Consider the following 21,939-nt stretch of genomic DNA (forward strand, 5'->3'; position numbering starts at 1 on the left):
ATGCAGGCTATGAGGGACAGGACCTCATGACCTGATGAGGTTTGACTTCAGATTAGTACATTTTTTATCTAATGAGACTCAAATAACCTTGTGATAAATCAAAACTACTGCTAAGTCTAGTAACTCCCTATACTAATCCAACACTACTGTAATCCCAATCTTAGAGAGGGAGCACTGATTCAACCCTTTTGGAAACCAGTTTATTGACTTCTTAAAGCTGGATTGTCAGCTTGTTTCCTGAAGTGCCAAGCAGTGGTGTTTGGTGCCAAAAAATGCTAACAGATCGATACAGCTGTTGAAACACAATAAGGAGTTTTGATGGTGTGAATGTGCTGCTGCTTGGTGATGACATTTCCTGCATACGGTTTTTGTTGTATTGCTAAATATTTCACCTAAAACTGGCAGTTTATGCTGCTGTATTTTGTCTGTTTTCACAGTTTGGGAGACTTTTATTTCATAACCATTATCTCATCCTCTGCGCTTCTCTCAGAGGCCCTAGAATGCAATCTGTCATCCAGCAGTGACAGTCACACCCCACAAAGACGGTCTCTTCGTTTCTGACTCAGTGAACCCACGGCATCGGTGCCAAGCGACGCTAAACACTGCACCATTTTTCATGCCTCTTCCTGTCCCATTCTCCTCCGTCAGAGTGTTAGCTCATCAGAGCAGCCCCGTCTGCTGCCTGCCAAAACCATCATCTACATCGCCGCACTCCAGCGGAAACACAATCACTGCTTTCTATGGAAAACCAAAGGCCAGCGTATAATAGGAGCAATATGTTTCCCTGCTGTCTGGATGGGGGCGACTGGGAAGATGAGGGTGGTGTGTGAGAAGGAGAAATTCAGTGAATGTAGCAGGATGAGATGGACTGATGTTGTGCTTTCAACTGCGACTTTCAGATCTCCTTTTGAATGCAAAAATAGTTGGACATCCATAATGTTCATTTAAGGGGCACCTACTTTGTTTCCTTTAGTATCTTTTTATACATAGTTTACAGAGTTTGTACAGTTTTGAAAGTCAATATTTGTTGTGACCACCTTTATTCCGCAGCATCTTAAACCTTCTTTAGATTTCTTTAAGCAGGAATAGTTCTCCAGAATTCTTGAAGGACATCTAAAGCTCTTCTTTGTCTCTGTCAAAGTGATGTCACACTTTTTCAGTATTGTCAGTGTCTGGGCTCTGGTGAGGCCCATCTATGATTCATATAAATCTATGGCATTTTCATAGATTCAGCTGAAGAAAGGAGAGCAAATAATGACAGGCTGGTAGAAAAAAAAGACATTAGTAACAACACTGGTTCATTCCTCAAGTTAGACTCATGACTCATAGGTCAGTGTCGAATGGTTTAACAAACAGTAGAGCATTCCTCTGAAAATGGTCTGGTCCAAGACCAGGACTGAAAAAATTAGAAAACCATGATGCAACAGGGATTTTTTAAGTTTTCTTGAGCGATCCCCGTTTCTTAAGACCACTTGAATAAATAAAGCAAAACAGCAGGAAATTAGTGCTGGCACAAGACTTTTGGACATTACTGTATGTAGAAGTAATCCCTGTAAGCCAAACATCAGGCTTCAGGCTGCTGCTCCCACAGTTTCGTCTACTGTTGTATCTGGTTGAAGTCAACAAGAGGGCATTTCCTTAGCAACAAACCTGAGCAAAGTGAGATAAAGCAGATATGCCCCAACATCCATCTCCATCTGCCTTCAGTGTTTACTTAGGACTAATGTAAAGGCTTTATAAGATAGCCAAAAATGGTTTTAAGCTAGTCTCACTCCCAACTCACAGACTGACACTTCACATCATAAAGCACTGAGTACCACTTTTTGCATAATCTTTCAATATGTACGTAAACCCAGGAGCTCAACATTGAAAAGTATGAAGCATAATGTTTGTCTTTTAAGCCAAACTGTGATTTATGCTTTTATCTTCCCTGCCTAACAAATCCTGGCAAGAAGGCTGGTCAGTACCAACCTAAACTGAGGCGCAAAGACGAAAAGTGCTCCCAGACAGAATTCAAACAATTCTTCTTGAGGAAGGTCACGTGATTGTGTCCTGAAGTGGACCTTTGTAGGTTTTTGTTGTTCTCCATCCTGGAAACTGAAGAGTAACTGGTTAAACTGGTATCCCTGTGCCTCAGGAAACCCGGAATACCCTCGGTGTGTTGGCTTTTTTTTCTGCTGTAAAGGAAAGCTCTTTAGGAAGTCAGTAGATTTGTTTTTGTAGAGCGAGTGAAGCAGGTGTTCCCACAAGCACCTGGTTCTGTCAGCATCAGCCAGGTGAGGGGCATCCAATGAGAAAAAAGCATGTCTATAGGCAGGATCGAGAACTCCCTATTTCAGTGGATGAACTTAGGCTCTGCATGTAGGCACAGTTTACGATAAATAAGGACGATTTTTAAATATGAATCATGTGACTAGAAGGAAAATAAAAGAGTAAAAATTAGCACAAGGGTCAAATTGGATGAGTTTCATCAATGCACTCAAAGCAGACTTTTTACATGTTTTGCTTTTAGAGAGAGGTTGACTCAATATTTTATGTCTTACAAACATCACCTGTGAAGACGAAGTAAAAGTCCGTCTTTTTCGAGTGTTTGTTGGCGTCACCTGAAAACAGAATGGTGCTTTGTTCTTTTGGTCAATTCGAAAAAGCTACTTAGGTTAATACTCGCCTTTTTATAAGCTGTATTTTGGTTTCCATTTCTAAAAAGCCTTTTCCTTTAGGGTCCATCTACTCTTTCTCCAATAACCTTGTTTCAGTTGCTTCAGTATGTTTCTTTATTAAAGATGGTGGTAAACTAGGGACACTGAAAGCTCATATGGTCACTGCTGGACCACTTGTTGACAACTCAACAGGCAAATGAAATCAAGGTCAGTTGTTTTGAAATTTAAGACAGTCCTGTAAAAGTTTAATCACCTGTTACACTTTACTGCTGATGATTAAATACAGAAAACATAAAGGACAAAAGGGGGTGAACAGCCTGCACGTGTCATATAATGCTTAGATCCAAGCTTGTGGTCGACATTAACAGGAAGAAGCATCTGGACTGGATTCAAAGGAGCTGTCAGAGAGTCTGTTCTTGGTCATTTTTAGCGCTCTGTGACATCCAGAGGTGAACTTTGTTTTTCAGAATGTGCAGTTTTCTCACACGTGGAGTCTTGATCAGCATAAGGTCACACTGTGGAGAGTAGCTGTCTGTCATACTGACAGACTCTGCTCACTAAGAGGCAACGATGCCTCTATCCTTGTTAGCATCACTGTCACCTGTAGCTCATATCTTAATTATCTGGAAGCCTGTGCTGCACTGTACCTCACACCTTAATAAGCACCTTCTCCCAGATTTCCACTTCTTGGCCACCGTGCCATCGAATTACATCCTACCACCGTTAAAGCTTCATCTTTGTTGACCAGAAACAGCTTCTATTACAAGCTAACCAGATGGCTGGAGCCTGCCGTGGCACAGTGATCATTAACCTGCTGGGCTTCTCTCTATGTACCTTGTCTCGCTTAATTCTAATCTCTTCTCTTGACTCCCGGATGTCAAAACTTCCCCAGGCTATCAAACTCTGAGGCACCATAGGGCAAAGCAGGCGAGAGCTGTCTGTACAGGTTAGTCAGCTCACGAGGGCCGTGCGCTGAAGCGCGTTTAATTAACTTTGTTATGGGCTGTGTACATTTAGCTCTTTGAATTACTTACTGCATTGAGAATGCTACTGAACCCTTGATTTTAGTCTGATGTTGGCTTGATAAATATAAAACGATACTAATATAAAACTGGCGAACCTGACTGTGCAAAGACTTGCAAATTACTCACTAAGTACCAGTGAAACTGTAAAATGTGCAACGTTGACTGGAAATGGAAACAATTCTCCTTAAAAGTAAAGTAAGTAAGAGTTGTGACTTTTGAAATGTGCTGAGCTATTCAGCACAACTTTTTACACAAGTTTCACTAATGCTCTAAGAGTAGGGGTGGGTTTAAAAATTTGATTTCCCAATTCAAATCAATTTTCGTCTGAGGACCGTGATATTGAGTCATTAAATCCTGAATCAACTTTTAAATATAAATGTATTTTGCCAGAATCGCAGGTTAAAGCTCACAAAACAATTTCAACGACCACCAAACAGCTAAAACAGCGAACGAGAGCAGCGACATGGATTCAGCACAAAGATGTAAACACAAATTGCGGATCGTTCACACAAGGCCAACATCTCACAGATTCTGATGCTGCAGGTTTTGTCACTCAGACCAAAATTCACTGAACCAGCAGCCAACGAGGGTCCAAACTACGCTTCACGTTTGAGAAACATCATCATGAGTTTTCTCTTACTTTTGCTGTTTTGCTTCCACCACAATAAAATCACACTTCATGCACAGCTCTTTCTTTCCGTGTCCTTCAACACCAGTTTTCCATTTCAAATCTGTTCTCTGCATTATCTGTTGTTTACAGCGCTGTCGGCTGCTGTTTTTGTTTTTGTTTTTTCCAAAAAATGACCTCCGACAAGAAAGCCTCATTTCTGCTGTTCAATACAGAAGAAATCTAAACTTTTTAAAATGATACCAAGTTGCAAAACACTTAGTTGTGTCTCTAATAAAACCTCTGTAACTTTGTTCTGCTTCACTTCAGCAGCTTCAGGTAATGTTCATACGTTGATTCATGGTTTTCTTCCGTTTTTGTTCTACTGCAGAATATTTTTAAAGTTATATCTGCTGTAAAAAAAAATCTCCTTCATGTTTTTATTTGTTTTAGCCTCAGTTACTTTGACACAAAGGCATCTGCTGTGATGCTTACACCTCTGAGGAAGTCTAAGTGTCATCGTTGTTTTTATACATGGATATATGGACATGTATTGATAAATGATCAGAATTATAAAAGTTCTGTCTGAATCAAAATTGAATCAAATCAATTATAGAAATCGAAGTCGATACCCAGCCCTATCTAAGAGCAAATGGCAGTTGTTTACAGACGAGTCAGCACATTCCATGCAAAATCAGGGCAACAATGACAACCTAATACCAGCCGTACAAATCAAACCCTCTCTGCAGCTAATTTTACCTAGCGACAGCATCTTCAGCATCCTCCTGCAAACTGATCGAACAATACATTTTGCTCCTGCAGCACAGACCAGGCTCTACATGTGTGTGACTGAGGTCTAAGTTCAAGTAGAAAACATCTTGATGCGTGCCCAGGTAAATCCCCAAAGTTTGATTCTGTCTCAGCTGACTGCGGGTAAACCAAACAACCTTTGCAAAGTGGATGGCACAACAAGAAGAGCCACCTCGTCAGGCCAGGACTCTGCCGTCTATTCACACCTACAGGCCCGTGGACACTCTTTCAATGATGAGGATGTGCACATCTTGGACAGGGAGGAATGCTGGTTTGAGGGCGGAGCCAAGGAGGCCATTTGAAAAGGGAAAGACCATCTCTGAATTGAGGGGGGTGGGGCCTAAGGGTACATCTTTCACCATCTTACAATGTTGTGATTGCAGCCATTCCCCAACTCACTGTGAATGGTACTCATGGCCATTGATCAGCGGTTGTTGATCAATGGTCATGAGAATTTGCATAATTATGATGAAGGAACTGACCTCCCAGCCCATTGTTCCTTCACTGGGCTGGTTTCAGTCATTATTAGCTGACTGCAGGTTTGAGGAAACCTGCAGTCAGCTGAGACTGAAGACGTCACCTGGATGATGATGAAACGTTTCTCCCACAAAACGCTACGTCCAGATGAACAGAATCAACTTTTGGGGATTCAAGTAGAAAAGGTGAAATTTAGCAGAAAGCTTGCAAATACAGCCGTCAGTGTCAGCACACGCCTGCAATTCAAAGTGCTCACGCTCCAAATAATGCAAATTTAACGTGTTAATAGAATTTTAATAGGTGAATTTTATTTTATTTTTTTAAATAAACTGATATGATTGTAATGAAGAGAAAGTTAGATATTGATACCAAAACAGTTAAAGCTGAGTATTATAACAGGGAAATCAGTTGGGTCATTTTTGGAGCCAGCCTCAAGAGCACATTGATGCAACAGCAGTTTTAGCTCCATTTATTTTTTAACCTCAGAATTTGCCAGTAGTAACAAAAAAATAAAGCTGGGTCTAAATTTTTAAAATTGAAGTTGAAAGAAGTTCAGTCAGAGTGTTTAAGAAATAAAAATCTTTGAGGGCTCTAAATGCCGAGTTCAAAGAGTCGGGTCTTCATCCTTTTGTTGCTTAAATCTGGAAAGTGTCCCAGTGTTTACTGAGCTTTGAGTGCTACCTGAATGTGTATAGGTCAAGGTCAAGGTCAAATTTATTTATATAGCACATTTCCAGACAGACGATGCTGCACAAAGATAATCTAAAAATGCCATTAAAAAGAAACAATGTAAAACAATAATAACAACATAAAACAATGACGAGACAATAAAAGAATCAAAACAATAACTAAGACTGTTAAATAAGACCAAAATGTTTGGGTCATAGTGTGTTAAAAGCCGGGCATAAAAATGTGTCTTTAGAAGGGATTTAAATTGATCAAGTGTTTGTGCAGATCTAATATTTAGGGGAAGACTATTCAAAGTCTGGGACCTGCCGAAGAGAAGGCTCTATCACCACGAGATTTGAGATTAGACCGCAGGATGGATAGCATTAATTTTGAGCTAAACCTCATGGTTTTTCCTGGAGCATAAACAGAGAGGAGCTCAGACAGGTAAGAAGGGGCTCAAACATTAAGTGAATTAAAAACAAAAAGTAAAAGTTTAGCCTAAAAGTATAGCCTAATACTATCAGAGACTAGAATTCAAAGCTCCACCTTAATCAGCCTGGGTTTCATAAGTAAAGGTCGATGGCCCCTCAGCTAAAGTCTGATGGCTTGGCCTCCAGGAGCAGAGGCCCGTGTTGTAAGAACTCCAGTGAGGCTACACTTTCCTGCTCTTAAATTAAAGCACCAGCACCAAAGACTTTGAACTCAATTTCACTGCAAAATGTCATTCATGTCCCCCCAGCCTTAACCTTTAGATGGTTTCCTTCTGTCTTTAGCCTGAAAATCAGTGACACAGAATCCACAGCTTGAAAATGCTTCTGCGATGATCGCAGCTTTTCTGCTAAAGTTTATTTAATGAAATGATAGCCTCATATTTACATTAAGCTCACATTTGATTTTTTTTAAATTGGTCCCCAGCTCATCGTGATTTTCAAAATTACACAAATACACAGGGTCATCATGTATTTTAACAGTGGAGATGTCTTCATCCCAGGGTTAAACAATCATGTCTCGTCAGCATGGCTCGGTATCAGTACGGCTGCTCCGTGGGACGCTCATGGCATTACCCTTATTATGATTACTGTGCATTTCTGTTTAAATAGCACATCCAGCAGAAAGGCCATCGTAACTCATTAAAAATGCATGTGGAGAAACTTGACTGTCGCAGCCCTGCAAACAGCACCACGGCCGCCTGTTTTTTGCCCCACAAAGCAGCGTTTTCGCTAGAATAGATAAGAGTGGTTTCTGTCAAGCTATGATAGCAGAAATCCCCCTCTAAGCCATATAAATGACTACAACTGTAACTTTTGAAGAAAAAAATAACGGCGTTGGACAAAGTTGAAGGCAGATGACAGAGCTGGAATGTGACTAGCGTGTATATGTTTGAAATCTTCTGGTGGTGAGTGGCAGTTTCTTTGATTGCTTGTGATTTCACATCGCTCTCGGTGATTTCTGTGAGTTCAGCTCGTCAGATAGAAAAAGATGTGCCTCCTGGCAGAGAGAAACGCTAGAAAGGAGAGGAACACAGCAGACCACCGTGAAACTCAAGCAGGGGAAGATGTATATATACTGTACGCTTTTAATAATAGAGTCATAGGTCAAGTACTGATGAAATACTGTATACAGTTTTTATGGTGCACAGCACAAAGCTGGCCAAAGGAAAGCCTCACATGATAGAAATAGACACACAAGTTCGAATTTTAAGTCAGGATTACTTAATCGAGAGTTGTCAAGAGTTCAAGATAACTCCGTTTTACTGTAAGATTAAAACTCTGGCAATGGGGTTTTAGGCTTTTCCATTAGGTGATAGTACCTGGTGCCAGGTATTTTTTTAGTACCAGAGGCAATCCGAAAATGTGATGTCATCAGTCTTCATCTCACCGATTGGCTAGTTAGTGGCATCACTCGATGACTCCTGAGAGCATCTCCTTCTCAAAAATCAAAACCACCATTTTTGAAACTCAGCATCAAAGGAAAAGGCTTCACAAAAAACAAGACTGTGGTCCCCGAGTCTGACAAAAGGCAGCAGGTATACAATCGCAATGACGTCCTCGCTTGTTGTGGCGCTCACATTGCATACAAATAGCATCACCAGACATTCGGCTGCATTACTATAACGACCCCGCCCACATTAGGTTGTACTCCATTGTAATGGTAAACGACTTGAGCTGAGTCACGTCGAGCTGATCCAAATAGGTATTAATGATTCCTTCTGATAAAGATCTCCACACATGGTTCCTACTACAGCATTAAATGACAGAAAAAAATCTTTTTTTTTCATCTTTTTTCATCTGATGTTGAAAAGCCTGTTTTTTTTTTGTTTCTTTTAAATGAGTCCACAGCAAAAAGGTATTTTCTGTGAATTCACAAACTTTCGGCTTTATAATTACAGCAAAGAGATATCAGAGTTTTTTCTGTAATTTTACCCGTTTATTTCTCTCAATTTAAGCCCAAAGAGTCGTGCTGATGAATTTCTATCATTTACTACAGGAGCATTTCTTTTATAACATAGAAAAACTGCGATGCTCTGCTGAAATTGCACTTATTTGTCTTATACTAAGATGCCTCAGAGAATAAAAGTCTCAATAAACGTCTTTAAACTCACAGGAAGGAGACTTTCACGTGTCCGACCCACCTGAGATCACATTGCGTTGTATGTGACCCTCAAAGTAAAATGAGTTTAACATCCCTGCGCTAGACTGTACGTAAAGGGTTACCATTAACCTGCATTAATTCAAAGGGCCAGCAGGGGGCGGCTCTGGTTGGTGTAGCTACCCAGCTGGGAAAAAGAACTGGATGAAGAAGTGTCTAAATTTCGATAGCTGTGGTTGCAAAATGACGTCTAGTTCTACAGAGCAGCTCTGATGCTGCGTTTATGGCTCAGTCACTCATTTTGGGTCACACTGACTAAAGAAGTGGATGATGTAACAGCGGCTCCATCTTTTATACTGTCTAAGGTCGCAAAAGCAGTTTGCATAGAATTCTATGAAAAACAGCCCTGCACTTTGATTTCTGACTTCCGAGTCTTTAAGCTTAGTTGCTAATTTCAAGTCTTATTTAGTGCAGCATGGTAATCATTTTATACAGCGTGTCATTACGGCTGTTTTTGTTTTCTTGTTTTGAACAACAGTGACTAACTGCTGTTTCTCCCAGCAAATCTGTGAACATATACAGCGTGGGGTCTTAAAATCCATCTTTTTTGGCAGCTCGTACGCTGCTTTAACCACCGACTGTCATCAGTGGTCTGTTGTCATTAGTTATCATTAATATGACTGTAAATCATTTTTCCAGCCTTTAAGTAGCACAGTTACTATCATCACTCCTGGTTCTCTGCTATGAGGAGCTTGTTGTGCTATTGTGGGAAGTGAAAGCCAGATATCAACTCTGTGCACCTCTGCATTCACAAAACAATCAATTGTGAGCTTGAGAAGTCTTTTATTGCAGGACTCAGGTCCTGCTTTGTTTATAAAAATAATTGGTTTAGAACCATGAAATATATGGAGCGAGGAATATGAGGTAATGATTTTCATCCCAAATGGAAATATGGATTTAGCTTGAAATAAACTACCTCTTTGGAATCCGGCTCATATAAAATCAAATAGTAAAACTAAAGGCCCAACAAGAGATGTTTATGATGTTTAGTCAATTTTCACATAACATTCCTTTGATTATGGATGCTCAGCCACAGGAATCCTGAGCAAGGATTGTCTTTTTGAGGAATCTCTAAACTGCTAAAGGTGGATATGAAGCAGAAATAACAATCAGACTCACAGCTGGAGGAGGAAAACAAAAGAGTAAACAATTGAGCGTGCAGTCTGATTGGAGTTTGAAATAAATAGCTGTATTTATTCATGATGACATCTGTGACACAATCCATATCCAGCCATTTAGACCGACTCTAAAAACCCCGTCGCTGGGCCAGCCTGGGCTCATAATTGCAGGTTTTCAGACGCAGACAGAAAGAGGCTGGGAACGATCCAGACACTCTGCTGTACGGTGCAGAGCGAGTCACATAAAAACATGATGAAAAACAGCCTTCATTATGTATCGCTATGGGAACAATGTACAGAGATGAATCTGGACGGACACACGGACAGAGATTTCGGCGAAACTTGATAGACGCGTGAACGATGGACAAGAAGGCTGAGAGCAGCGCGTGACATGGCCTCTCGTCTGAGCTCGCACAAACACGTCGGCGAGGCCGTTCTCTCATCCATATACACAGAGGAGAATTTATGAAGTGACAGGAAAAGGAACTGAACACACAGATTGGTTTATTTGTTATTCAGATGTTTCTCGGAGGCAGGAGTAATCTAATTGGATGAATTAAACATGAAAAAGGTGGAGCCTGGAGCGCAGGGTTTTTAGCTAAGCAGCCGCTGACTGAGCCACACTGCGAGGGGAAAACTTGCAGGGGGGATGTGGGGAAGTTCTGCAGTTTATGTGCAGCAATGTTGGGCAGTGCAAAAGGCTTTTCTTTCTTTTTTTTGTTATGCAGAGAATGTTTCAGTGGTGGGGACCCATAGTAAACATGGCTCCTATGGGCCAGAAGCTTCTGCAGCAGTGCTGTGCACAAGTGCTTTCTGCGCTCCACATGGACATTTTCACTCGTCTGCACTCCTTAGTAGCTCAAGCATTGTAAACCATTGTTATTTGTATTGTTAAACAGTTAAAATTCTTACAAAAATGTTACCAAAAAATTTATTAGTTGATGATGGATATTTTAGAAGCAAAAGACACAGTAAAACATCATGAAGACATTTCAGTACACATGAAACTATTTCATGAACAGATTCCTTCCCTGGGATTTTAAACCGCACTCAAACCTTGCCTCAGGTGAGCACACGATGGTTGAGCTGTAACCTGTTGGCCCCTGTGATGGGAAAGACTCATGTAATGACTCTGGGTGTAACCACCACCGGGATGATCTCCCATTCATCATTACTGCTGAAAGCTGAGCTCATTTCAGGTATTTTTGTAGCGGCTGTCCTCATAGGACCACTTATCTCTAAAAAGCTGCTGTTAATGAGTTTGGGAAAACAAGCATACATCTTGACCTTTAAAGCGGTAATATTAATATTAAATCACAGATTTAATTAAAGGCTTGAGTGGTGTGTGATATGTTTAACTGTCAATGTTTACAGCAGGATTAAACTTTGAATGAAAAATGTGTAATGGCAAAACAGCTGATTCAACTTCGCACCAACCAACCAAGTGAAAGTGCTGGCTGAGATTCTTTAGACAGGATATGACATCATCTCTCTCCGTCGTCAAGGCTTTCCTTTGCTAATGTGCTAAAAGAGTTATTGAAAACTTTTTCTCATTGAACTCCATCGTCTCCACATCACACATGTTGGCCAAAGTGATAAGTATCAGAAAACTCATCTATCACTGGTAGATACGTTTCCACACTCAGGATGGCTTGTAGCTGATCTCAGAGCAGCAAAAGCAGAGTCATTGCCTCTCGCTAAATTCCCATCAGGCTTCCTTTGAAGGCTGAAGGTTTGTCCACAAAAGTCTTTGTTAACAGATGGACACATCAGTGAAATGGAGACACACTACAGTTTCCAGTGGGATCCAAGCCAAGCACGTCTTCCAGCAACTATAGTCCATTGCAGCCACAAGATGGCAGCGATATAAAGGATACAAACAGGCAAGAAGTTTTATGGCACATTTCACTTCTGCACGTTTTAATTTTTGTCTATTTTTAGGTGTCTTGCTTGTCCTGATGGAGCATCACCGGGCTACAGTCCCGTCTAAACACTCAGTTTACCACCTTTGTCTAGACTTGTACCTGTATGAAGTTTCTGATGGGGGATAATGCTAATATGCTCATCGCAGACATGCAGCTCTGGTAGCAGGTGGCTGTGAGTACAGGCTGTTTAAACCTACTGTTTACAAGGGGCAAAAACAGCTTTTGGTCAAACTGCTGGCTTGCACCAAGGCCCAGCAAGTTAAATACAAATTGTGTTTGGACTGTGAATCATGCAAAACAACTTGAGTAGAGTGCAAGAATAAAAAATATTGAGTTGGAAATGAGCAGAATAGGTTCCCTTTGGAGAGATTTGTGAACTCGGGAGGTACTGGTTAAACTGGGATTCTTGTTGCTAAAGAGTTGATCGATAGATTCAGACAGATGCTAAAAAAAATACAGAAACTGGTTCCAAAATATAAACTGTGCTGTGATTTCTGATCAAAGCAGTTATGTAACATCAAACAGTGCTGTCTGCTTTAACCCAGAAATGAAATGATCCTGCATGTGCCTGAATCAAAGGTACCTGACTTCAACTACATTTGTCATTTATCTGTTCTTCCTATCTCGACAAATATATCTAAAATCATTCATTTTATGTGTTGTTAGAGCATCTAAACTATTCCCACACATAGTTATTCATGTGTTCAGTTATGTCAAAGATGTTTTTGTTTCATTGTTTCATTTCTTTCACTCTTTATTTATTCATTAGTTGTTACCACAGCAACAACCACTCTTCCTGGGGTCCACACTGGAAAACAGTACAAAACGTTCAAATATCATCCTGCAGTAAATTACAGAGACACATATGCCAGGAAACAAACTGCAAGCAATTCAAAACAGATAAAGTCTACAGTGTATGTGACAGATGCATAAAAATACCTAATACCATATCATCAGTCCTCGCAGACGTCAGAGCAAAAAGTTTTTATTTTGCTTTTAAGAACTTTTCATTTTAACCTTAAAACAGTGACAGTTTGTTCCAGTTTGACTCTGTCCTGTACATCCGTTTTCTTTAGAGCCGGTTTTAGGTGAGTATAATGTGAAATGTTCCATAACAGTATGTCTCGTGTCACGACGGGGCGATCAGCACACACAAACACACGGCTGTTTTGTTGCTTTTTTTATGGTTGTGTAACGCATCGGCAACAGTCAAGTGTTTTTCTGTACCAGCAGCTACCTTAAGTGCTTCGATTGCTCAGTCGGAGCAGTAATGCACAACCTACCTACCAGTCCATTTACCCTTTGCTCACAACTTTTGAGGTGAAATGCTTTCCTTTATTTACTCAGTGCACAAATGGACCTTAGACAACATGAAGCATGGATGCAGTGAGCGTGGTAGCAGTTTGACTGCTGCTGCCATGTTTCTTAAAGCCAGAAGAATGAGTGCTATGTCATCAGCAAACACTGTTGAACCTGGTTAACAAACCACATTCATGAACTACTTTGTGCATACATATATAGGCTAATTAGTTCAAAGTTACAGGCAAATAAAATACTGGCATGTCAACTGAAGCACAAGCTGCAGTAGGTTAGGGTGCTGGGGTTCTTCTTCACTCACTTGGTGCTTATGCACCTCTCTGCATTTAATCATTAGTTATTATTAATCTCTGGCTCTCTTCCACACCGTGTCTTTGTCTTGTCTCCTTCCCCTCACCCCCAACCAGTTGCAGTAGATGGCCCCGCCTCTCCCTGAGCCCAGTTCTGCTGGAGGTTTCTTCCTGTTAAAAGGGAGTTTTTCCTTCCCACAAACACCAAGTGCCTGTTCGAGGTTTGTCTGATTATTGGAGTTTACGCTGCATTATTGTAGTTTCCTTGTGAAAGCACTGATAGCACGAACATGGCAGAGAGTCTGTGCTCCTGTTATGAAGGAGGAATCTGCAAAGATTTTTGCCAGTTTTTTGCTCCCTTTTGGAGCGAGCCCCTTGTGGCATCTAAGGGAACTGCAGTTTGTGGCCCTTCAACTTTGGTTTCGCTATCAGCCTCTTGGAATTGATGTTTTCAATCAAATAACAGAAAACTAAATTCAGTTATGACATTATTGATCATTTAGTTTATCCTCCAGTGCTCTCCGGCAGCACTGTGCCTACTAAAGCGTATTAGCTGTGACTACACATAAGCAGGTCTTTTCACATGTTTCTTCCACAAATGGCTTCCACCTTCACCCTCGTCACTCTGGCACGCTTTGTTCCTGACTAATCTGGCTTTGAGTAGTTGAACTTTTCACGGTATGCTCCGATAAAAACACTGCTGTAGCTATAGAGAGCTTGTTGTCGTGCTTTCCAGACCCAGGTTCTAGTGTCTTGAACTGGATCAAGTAACACAGTTTCATTATATCAGGATAAAAACCTCGAGATCTCAATTTCAAGAGTCCAAACAAGCTAACATAGATGAGCCCAGTGAATTTGAGTAATTACACGTAAAAGACTCCTGCACACTCCTGATGAAGGTTTGCCTATTGAATGTCTACAGGCTGAAATGTTGTGTTTCTGATATATTAAGACAGAGGTAAAAGGGCAGCGTACAGGGCTCATGTCCTCCTGCCTATGCGCACTTCCTCCCACGCTTCGTCTGAAAGAAGCCGAAGGAGTGCGTGAGCCGTTAAAGTTGAGAATAATTACTACACTGGTCCTTCACATGCACTCAGAGGGAGGTGATGAGAGGAATAATTTTATAAACTGCTGCCAGCGTGCCGAGTGTGAATCCGCAAGAAGTTCAAGTCTCCTGAAAAGTGTGTATTTTCTACACAACTATGAAAATTTACCAACAACACTTTTCAAGAGGATTTGATGCCATCTTAGACATGATGAATAATCTAGTCTAGCTGAAAATTGGCTTCATATGCTTTCATCCTTTTTTGGACTCAGACTTCAGCTCCGCCCACTGACATTTATCTGAAAGACTTCATCTTCTTCTCTGCTTCCACATCAGCTCTGCAGCATGTACCGACTCCATCTATCGCTCCGGTATCTCCACCATCGCCTCTTTTAAACTCTTCTTTAACAATCTGTCTGTGTATGAGATCCTCGCCTCCCCTGCGGCTTTGCCTACGCTGCATCTTCATTATTAGACGGAGCTTCACTGTGTTCCTCCTCTCCTCACCACAAGCCTATTAGGGATTTCCCATTTTATTTATTGATTAATACATCATCAAGTGGAGCTCCGGCAGCAGCCAAGGGACAATAGTGAGGTTCCCCTGCTTTCTGCAGCCTTCATCCCAGCTGCCCACTTAAGATTCTGGACTTGTCTTGCCTGTTAGACAATGATCGCTATTATTCTTTTCTTTCTAGGCAGCGCTTCTAAGAGAGGGTGGCTGCGTTCTCGCCGTGGCTTATGTGAGAATTAAAGGGGAAAAGACAAATATATATATATATATATAGATATCAGAATGAGAAATGTAGAAATTACCAGGCTTACAAATGTGAATTTGGAGTGCGGATGTATTTGGAGCTTAACCTTCTTCATGGGCATATAAAAGGATTTTTAACCTCTTTTAATAATAAAAGCACCTTGCATTTTCTTATCAAAGGCGCAGTACTGTGAAGCTCCTGGATGTAACATCAAAGCATGAAGTATTCCCCCAACCTACAAAATCAGTCTCACCACAAACAAGCAGGCAAAGAGAATGGGATCAGTGTGGCTGCGAGAAGAGGGAGGACGAGGGGCGAAAAGAAAGTGGAGCTTTGTAGGAGAAGCTTTGTGAGGCTTTTTCCTCCCTCGCTGTCAGGCCACAGAACATTAAAGTGGAGGAGAGGAATTTGCATTCTGTAAATCGCTCGCTCTTGAACTCACATGGTGAGTCTTGCGCGCGCACGCTCCCCTCTCGGTCTCGAGTCGCTGAAACTTGGGCAGCTGTGATGTTTCAATCCAAAATAAAAGGGAAAAGAATATGAATGCACATGAGTAACTACAACAAACAGGCTCATAAAGTGAAGTGTGCAGAAGCTACACCCACCAAAAGGCAGTGCCAAAAATATTATTAGCTTCACAGAGAGAGAACAAAATATGGAAAATTTGCACTACACCAGTGCTTATCGTGACCTCCCTTTGCCTCTGAAACTGGAGTGCTTCTCCCAGAAACACTCGCCACGGTTGTAAAGTGGATTTCAACTTTCTCTGTGTCTTCTGTCTCTGTCTCCTAACACAGTCTGATGTGAGATGATGTTGAGATGAGCGTGGACCGTATGTCTGTCATGGGAAGTTCATTATGACCCTTGGGCTTGTTATCTTGCTGCAAAATTAATTTTCAATTCATTCCTGATGTTACAACTATCACAAATATGTCTGAGTAAAATGGAACAGCAGCACAAGCAGCACGTTCTGACCTGCTGTCACACTCAGTGTCACACTGCAGCGCAGTGCGCACGCCTGTAGCACTGCTGTGCAACATGAGACAGAGTTCAATCTGAAGGAGATGCAATGAGACAGCAGGCAAAAGGGCCGCTAAGGGTCGCAGAATGTGTTACTGCTGCAAATGAATCTGTGGTGAAGAGTTCTGCAGATGGGACAATTTGCCTCACAGCCAAGAGTGCTGGAAATCAGGGGGTCAAGGGGCTGTTTGCCCCTCCACTTTTTGGCTCTGTCTTTTTAGCTTAGCTTGTGTCAGTTTGAGCTTTTTTTACAATTTTGCTTCAAAATCTTTCCACATTTTTAGAACTCTGTCAGTGAGTGTGACTCACCAATTAGCAGCAGTGACTCAGGCTGTAATTGATTGGATTTTGAAACTTCAACTAATAGCAAGTTTATTTTTGGCCCACCGACATCTGACATGACACTGGAGACTCCAGTAGAAAAATGTAAATTTGCAAAATGGAGTTAATTTGAACCAAATAAAGAAAGAAAAGAACCGTGCACAATTATGGTTTTGTCCAGCGCCTTGTTCTGACATCCTGTGTGAGTCACATGACCTGGCCTCAAGCTGAGCATTTCACCATCACCATCCTGGTGTTATGGAACTGGACACGAGTGCAGATCCGACTGAGAAACCAAGGGACGCTGAACACTTTTAGTTTAACTACTTGTGAGTTATAAAGTTTAACAACTTTTAACTGTTTTACTTTCCATTTTTATTCTAATGAGGACTGTAATTTAAAAAAAAATCCATAATGTTTTACTGAATAAGACCTGAAACTAATAAATGAGACCAAGAACTCATCAGGTCATCAAAGCTGAGGTCATAGATTAAGGTCGCCATCTTTGGATAGATTTCTATGTCCTCCTGAGGCCTTCCCTGTTTTTCATTAGAACGAATGGCTTTCTCCTGACCATACAGGCTTATTAGTTTTAGACCTACAAGCTATCTTTTATATATCTATTATATTCAGTCAAGATCCACTGAGGCTGCTGGTCGGCTCAGTCCTGTCTGTCTCAGGTTTTCTCCAAGTACTCGGGCGTCTTCCTTTAGTGTAAAGTACACTGGTGGTGACCCACCTATAGCTTGGTGTCAGCTGGGCTGTATTCCAGTGTCCTAGCAATCAGATAAGAAAGCAGTTTGGGTGGATGCATGGATGTAGTTCTGTGTAATAATACAATAATTCATTCGGTACTTTGGAAAAGGGATTATTGTGCTCTAGGGTGGAGTGCTGGGTGTTTTTCACATTTTTCTGACACTTACTTTACCTTCTAATTGTAGATAAAGTACATAATAACAGAAAAATTATAATAAGCACTTAATTAATTAGACTAATTAAATAAATGGATCAAATATCTGCAGTTACCTTAGGCTAGAACAGAAGTGTGTTAGTGTGTAAGAAATCTGAGAAACCTCTTCTGGCTTCCTGTGCAGATATCCAGACCAACACTTCCTGCTCCGTGTATTGTTCATTGTTTACGAAACTTGATCTTTTTTTTTAAGCGTAACTAAAAGTTAAATTGTTACCAGATGAAAGCTGATACGTTAGAGTTCCGAGTCCTCTGTTCGAGTCCTCACATGAACAGTTTGACAGAGGTTGATCTCTGGGTGGTCCAGTCTGGGTGGTCCAGTGCATGGCATTTTGTTCCCTGCCTGCAGATTCTATAAATGCATATAAATATACTTACTAAGTTGATTCTTATTCTAATGACTGGTGGAAAAGTGAAAGTGTGCAGACTGCAGACACAGAAAATCCCAACTCGCTCCATGTATTTGCTCATAAAACACAACAGGGGCAGAACTCTAGATGTAGACAAGGAGGGGTCGTCATGACAACACAACACTCTCAGGCAAGCCCCGCCTCTTTAAACTTCATACCCACATGTGTCTCTGTTTCTAAATCTGGAAGGCAAGAAGGCAGGGCTGCAGCTCACAGACAGAGGGCTGGAGTAACAGGACTCTCCACAGCAGAGCAGCAGCTGCAAAAAAAAAAGTAAAAGAAAGAAAAGAGGGAGACAGCTGGGTCACGGGAGTCCACCACGCATTCAGGAAGCGGCTCACAGCTCGGGGACTCGGCCAAAAGAGGCGGGCATTGGTTTGTTATTGGAAAAGCTGACAAGTGAGCAAGGCAGCAGGGAGGGGACAGAAAGAAAGAGGGGTGGCTGTCTGACTTGGTCAGTGAAGGCCTCATGCAGCTTCTTAGCAGCAGCTCCATTCCATTTTTATCTGCTTGACACACCTCGACTTGAAGCAGAGCTCAACAGGAGCCCAGGAGGAAAGAGTTGGACTAAAGAGAGGAATAACAAACAAGAAGGGGGGGAAGGAAGCATGGTAAGTTTGCTTTCACTGCCTTGTTGGGTCTGCTCATTGACTGTGGTTGTCGGTGTGGCTTTGGTGGGTGGGGAGGTGGACTGAGCTTTGATTGCTGCAAGCTGCCTGCTTTAAAAAAAGAGAGCAAATTAAAGTTAGTCCCTTTTACTTTGCTTCTTTCTCCTGGGGGGAGATGGAAGAAAACTGCTTTTTTTTTTCTTCCACTTGGTGCTCACTGGCCTGGGAAAAAAAGCAAAACATTATAACTGCTTTATAAATGCAGAGCCCCTGAGACTGACACGATTTAATTCAGTTATTTGTTGTGAACAGAAAAGTTGGAAGAAACTTTTTTTCCCCCTATTTCTAGATGAAATTGAAAGAAAAGTTGTTTCCAAGACTGTAAATCTCACCTCTGGTCTATAATCTTTGGGTATAGAGAAGCAGAGGAGGAGGAGGCGGGTGAGTGGGTGGGCTGATCTGCCCCCCTCCACCTCTCTGTATCAGTGTCAGCAACACATTTGGTTTCAATTACTTTGGACCTCTGGGGAACAAGATGCTATAAATAAGTAAGAAGAAGGTGGATGTGGACAGACTGCAGGCTACTGTGTGTCTCTGAGGAGGAGGAGGCACATGCTTCAACACGGACTCCGGTTCAGCTCTGGTTGGGACGGATGAGTGTGTGGATTCAGTTGTGGTGACGGGGGCGTGTGTGTTGGTGGGGGAATGAGGGGAGTGAGGGTCTTGTTCGTCACATAGCTCAGTGGGCAAAAGTCATGTCTGTTTTTAAATCATTACAGGCACTCAGATGGAGCTTTGGTTCTTCTGAGCCCAGCTTCACACGCACTACTGTTGGGAAGTTAAAATGCTGACTTTAGAGCTTCAAATGAAACAGTGTTGAAACACATTAACCTCAAATTAGGACCATTTTAACTTGACTTCTGACAGCAAACTTTTAGACACTTTCATTTAGGCAGAGTGGATTTTTCTTGCTAGTAAGTGAGGAAAGTGTTCATTCATTCGCTGAAGCTCAGAACTTGTCTTGAACTTGTCTTGTGTCTTCACACACATATGAGCTTGACTGATAACACACTCTTAATCCATAGGGTTTAACATCGTGTCGGCTCACCCTGTGCAGCTATAGAATCTTTAACTGTTCTGGGATGTTTGGAGAAAAATGTTTGGAGAAGCAATCTGCATGTCTAAGTGCTTGATTGGAAGTGATTGGAACACCTGAATTCAATGATTTGGATGAATGTTCCACCATCTTCCACCTCACCGTGACACAAAGTCTGTGTAGTGTCTTTTCAGTGCGTTTACAACGAGCGAGCATGTGGCCTCCTCCTGCACACTCTCTGTTACTGAGACCAAACAGAGTGTTTCCAGTAGTGAGATTGTGCTGCGTGCTACACGTGAAAGAGAATCACTTTGGACAGCGTCCAGGCTCGAATCGTTCAACATTGACCAGATTTCAAATGTTGAAAACAGCCACTGAAAGTAATTTAGAATTTTACCACTTTGCTGAGAGCATGCTGGTTCAGGTGTGTGTGTGTGTGTGTGTGTGTGTGTGTGTGTGTGTGTGTGTGTGTGTGTGTGTGTGTGTGTGTGTGTGTGTGGATTTTCAGGGCGTACCTGTTGCTTTTTTGTGATTTATGTCAAAATGATTATCCGAAGGTTGCCGAGCGTGGCACATTCATTTAAGAGGCAGCCCTGCTGTGACTCAATGGCTGTAGCATTGTTGTGTTTCATTTCTGTTGCAGCTGAGATTTTTAGTGTTTACTGACCAAGGTTCTGGCCTTGACCAGGAGACCCGAGGGTCTTCTATTTGTGGAGCCTGAGGATGTTTGTTTTGGGCTCGTGGTTGTAAAGCTGTTGCTTTGGGGATGTTGGGGATGGTGTTGACTTCCATGCAGCATAAAGTTCTGTCCCTGCACTCAGTTATTGCCCAAAATATGGTTGGATACAGTACATTGCTTCTGCCCTGCTGTACGTGAACATACCTGCTCTGCTGAATGCTGTTAGACTTAAAGAAAGATATTTTTACAATTACACTTATGAGAAGCCGGTAATATCGAGACAGAAAAATGATGACTTTTCAATATTTAAATTTGCTGTATCAGGATATGTAAAGTTCTCATCCCAATATTTGTGCTGAGAGTGAGATTTTCTACAGACTTCTGCATGCACGGTGAAACATAAGTCTGGCAACACAAGTTTACACTTATTGAAATGTGGTTTGCACTGGCTGCTCCACTGTCACCTAGCCAGAGTAGGAAGGAAGGTTGTGCGACTCGACGAATAAAAAACAACAGGCGGGGCTTCCTGGAGGCCTTCTTCCTCCTAGCGTTTTTCCCGCTCGGTTGCAGGGTCCGCTTTTCTGCAAAGTCGTCTCCACTTGGGTCGGTCAAGGGCGTCGGTCAGATCGGCTTCGATCTTCTTCACGTCGTCCTTGATTCGGTCCATCCATCTCCGCTTTGGTCTGCCTCTAGGTCGACGTCCTTGGGGGCTGAGCCGCAGTGCTGTTCTCACCACTGAGTTCTCATCGCTCCGTACCACATGTCCGTACCACCGCAGCCTCGCTTCTTGCATCTTATCTGTGATTGGCGCGATTCCCATCCTCTTTCTAATGTCGGTGTTCATGACGTGGTCCCATCGTGTTAGGCCTAGGCACCATCGCAGCATCCGCATTTCCATCGTGTGAAGGGCTTGTTCGTGCTTTGCGGTGACTTGGCGCCATTTCATCCACGCTGCGTTGATCCTGGCTCGTACATCTAGTAGGATATCGCCGTCATTGCTGATCATCGATCCGAGGTATTTGAAATGAGGTACTTTCGCCAGATCTTCTCCATCGACGCTGATCGTGCCGTCGGTCTGGGGGCCAGCCTCTAAGTATTCGGTCTTGTTGGTGTTGAGCCTCAGGCCGAAGTCAGCTAGGCGAGTCTTCCACTGCTGCGTTTGGTATTGCAGTTCTATTCGCGATTCATCGGCCAGGAAGACATCGTCGGCGTAGAGAAGTGTCCAGGGATGGGGTGACTGGAGATCCGCCGTCGCAGTGTCCATGCAAAGGATGAAGAGCAGCGGGGAGAGTGCCGAGCCTTGGTGGACGCCCACATTGATGTTAAAGGGCGGCGATGTTCCCACTGGGCTTCTGACCACGCTGGTGACTTGTCGGTAGAGGAGCTTTGTCCAGTTGACGTAGGCTTCCAGGGGCCTCCAGGGGCTTCCTGGAGGCCGACTGACACAAATAGGAAATCCAGAGCACAAAGAGAGAACAGTTAGCACAG

At 42.3% G+C, this 21,939-nt stretch overlaps 1 protein-coding gene across 2 annotated transcripts in view; it reads left to right on the forward strand.

Moving 5' to 3' along the window:
• Positions 1–21,939, forward strand: part of sgcd (sarcoglycan, delta (dystrophin-associated glycoprotein)) — a 431,268-nt gene that overhangs the window by 216,251 nt on the left and 193,078 nt on the right. The window contains exon 1 of one of the 2 annotated variants that reach the window (XM_085471056.1): positions 18,269–18,679. The exons of the other annotated variant lie outside the window; for it this stretch is intronic. Within the exon in view, the coding sequence (XP_085327182.1) occupies positions 18,677–18,679 (3 nt within the window). The 5' untranslated portion in view covers positions 18,269–18,676. Of the gene's footprint in view, positions 1–18,268; positions 18,680–21,939 lie in introns of those variants that run through there. 2 annotated transcript variants of the gene reach the window in all.

Source organism: Copadichromis virginalis, linkage group LG10 (genome assembly GCF_057382275.1).
Source record: "Copadichromis virginalis isolate Kocher_CV1m ecotype Utaka linkage group LG10, C_Virginalis_male_GT1.1, whole genome shotgun sequence".
Taxonomy (NCBI): Eukaryota; Metazoa; Chordata; class Actinopteri; order Cichliformes; family Cichlidae; genus Copadichromis; species Copadichromis virginalis.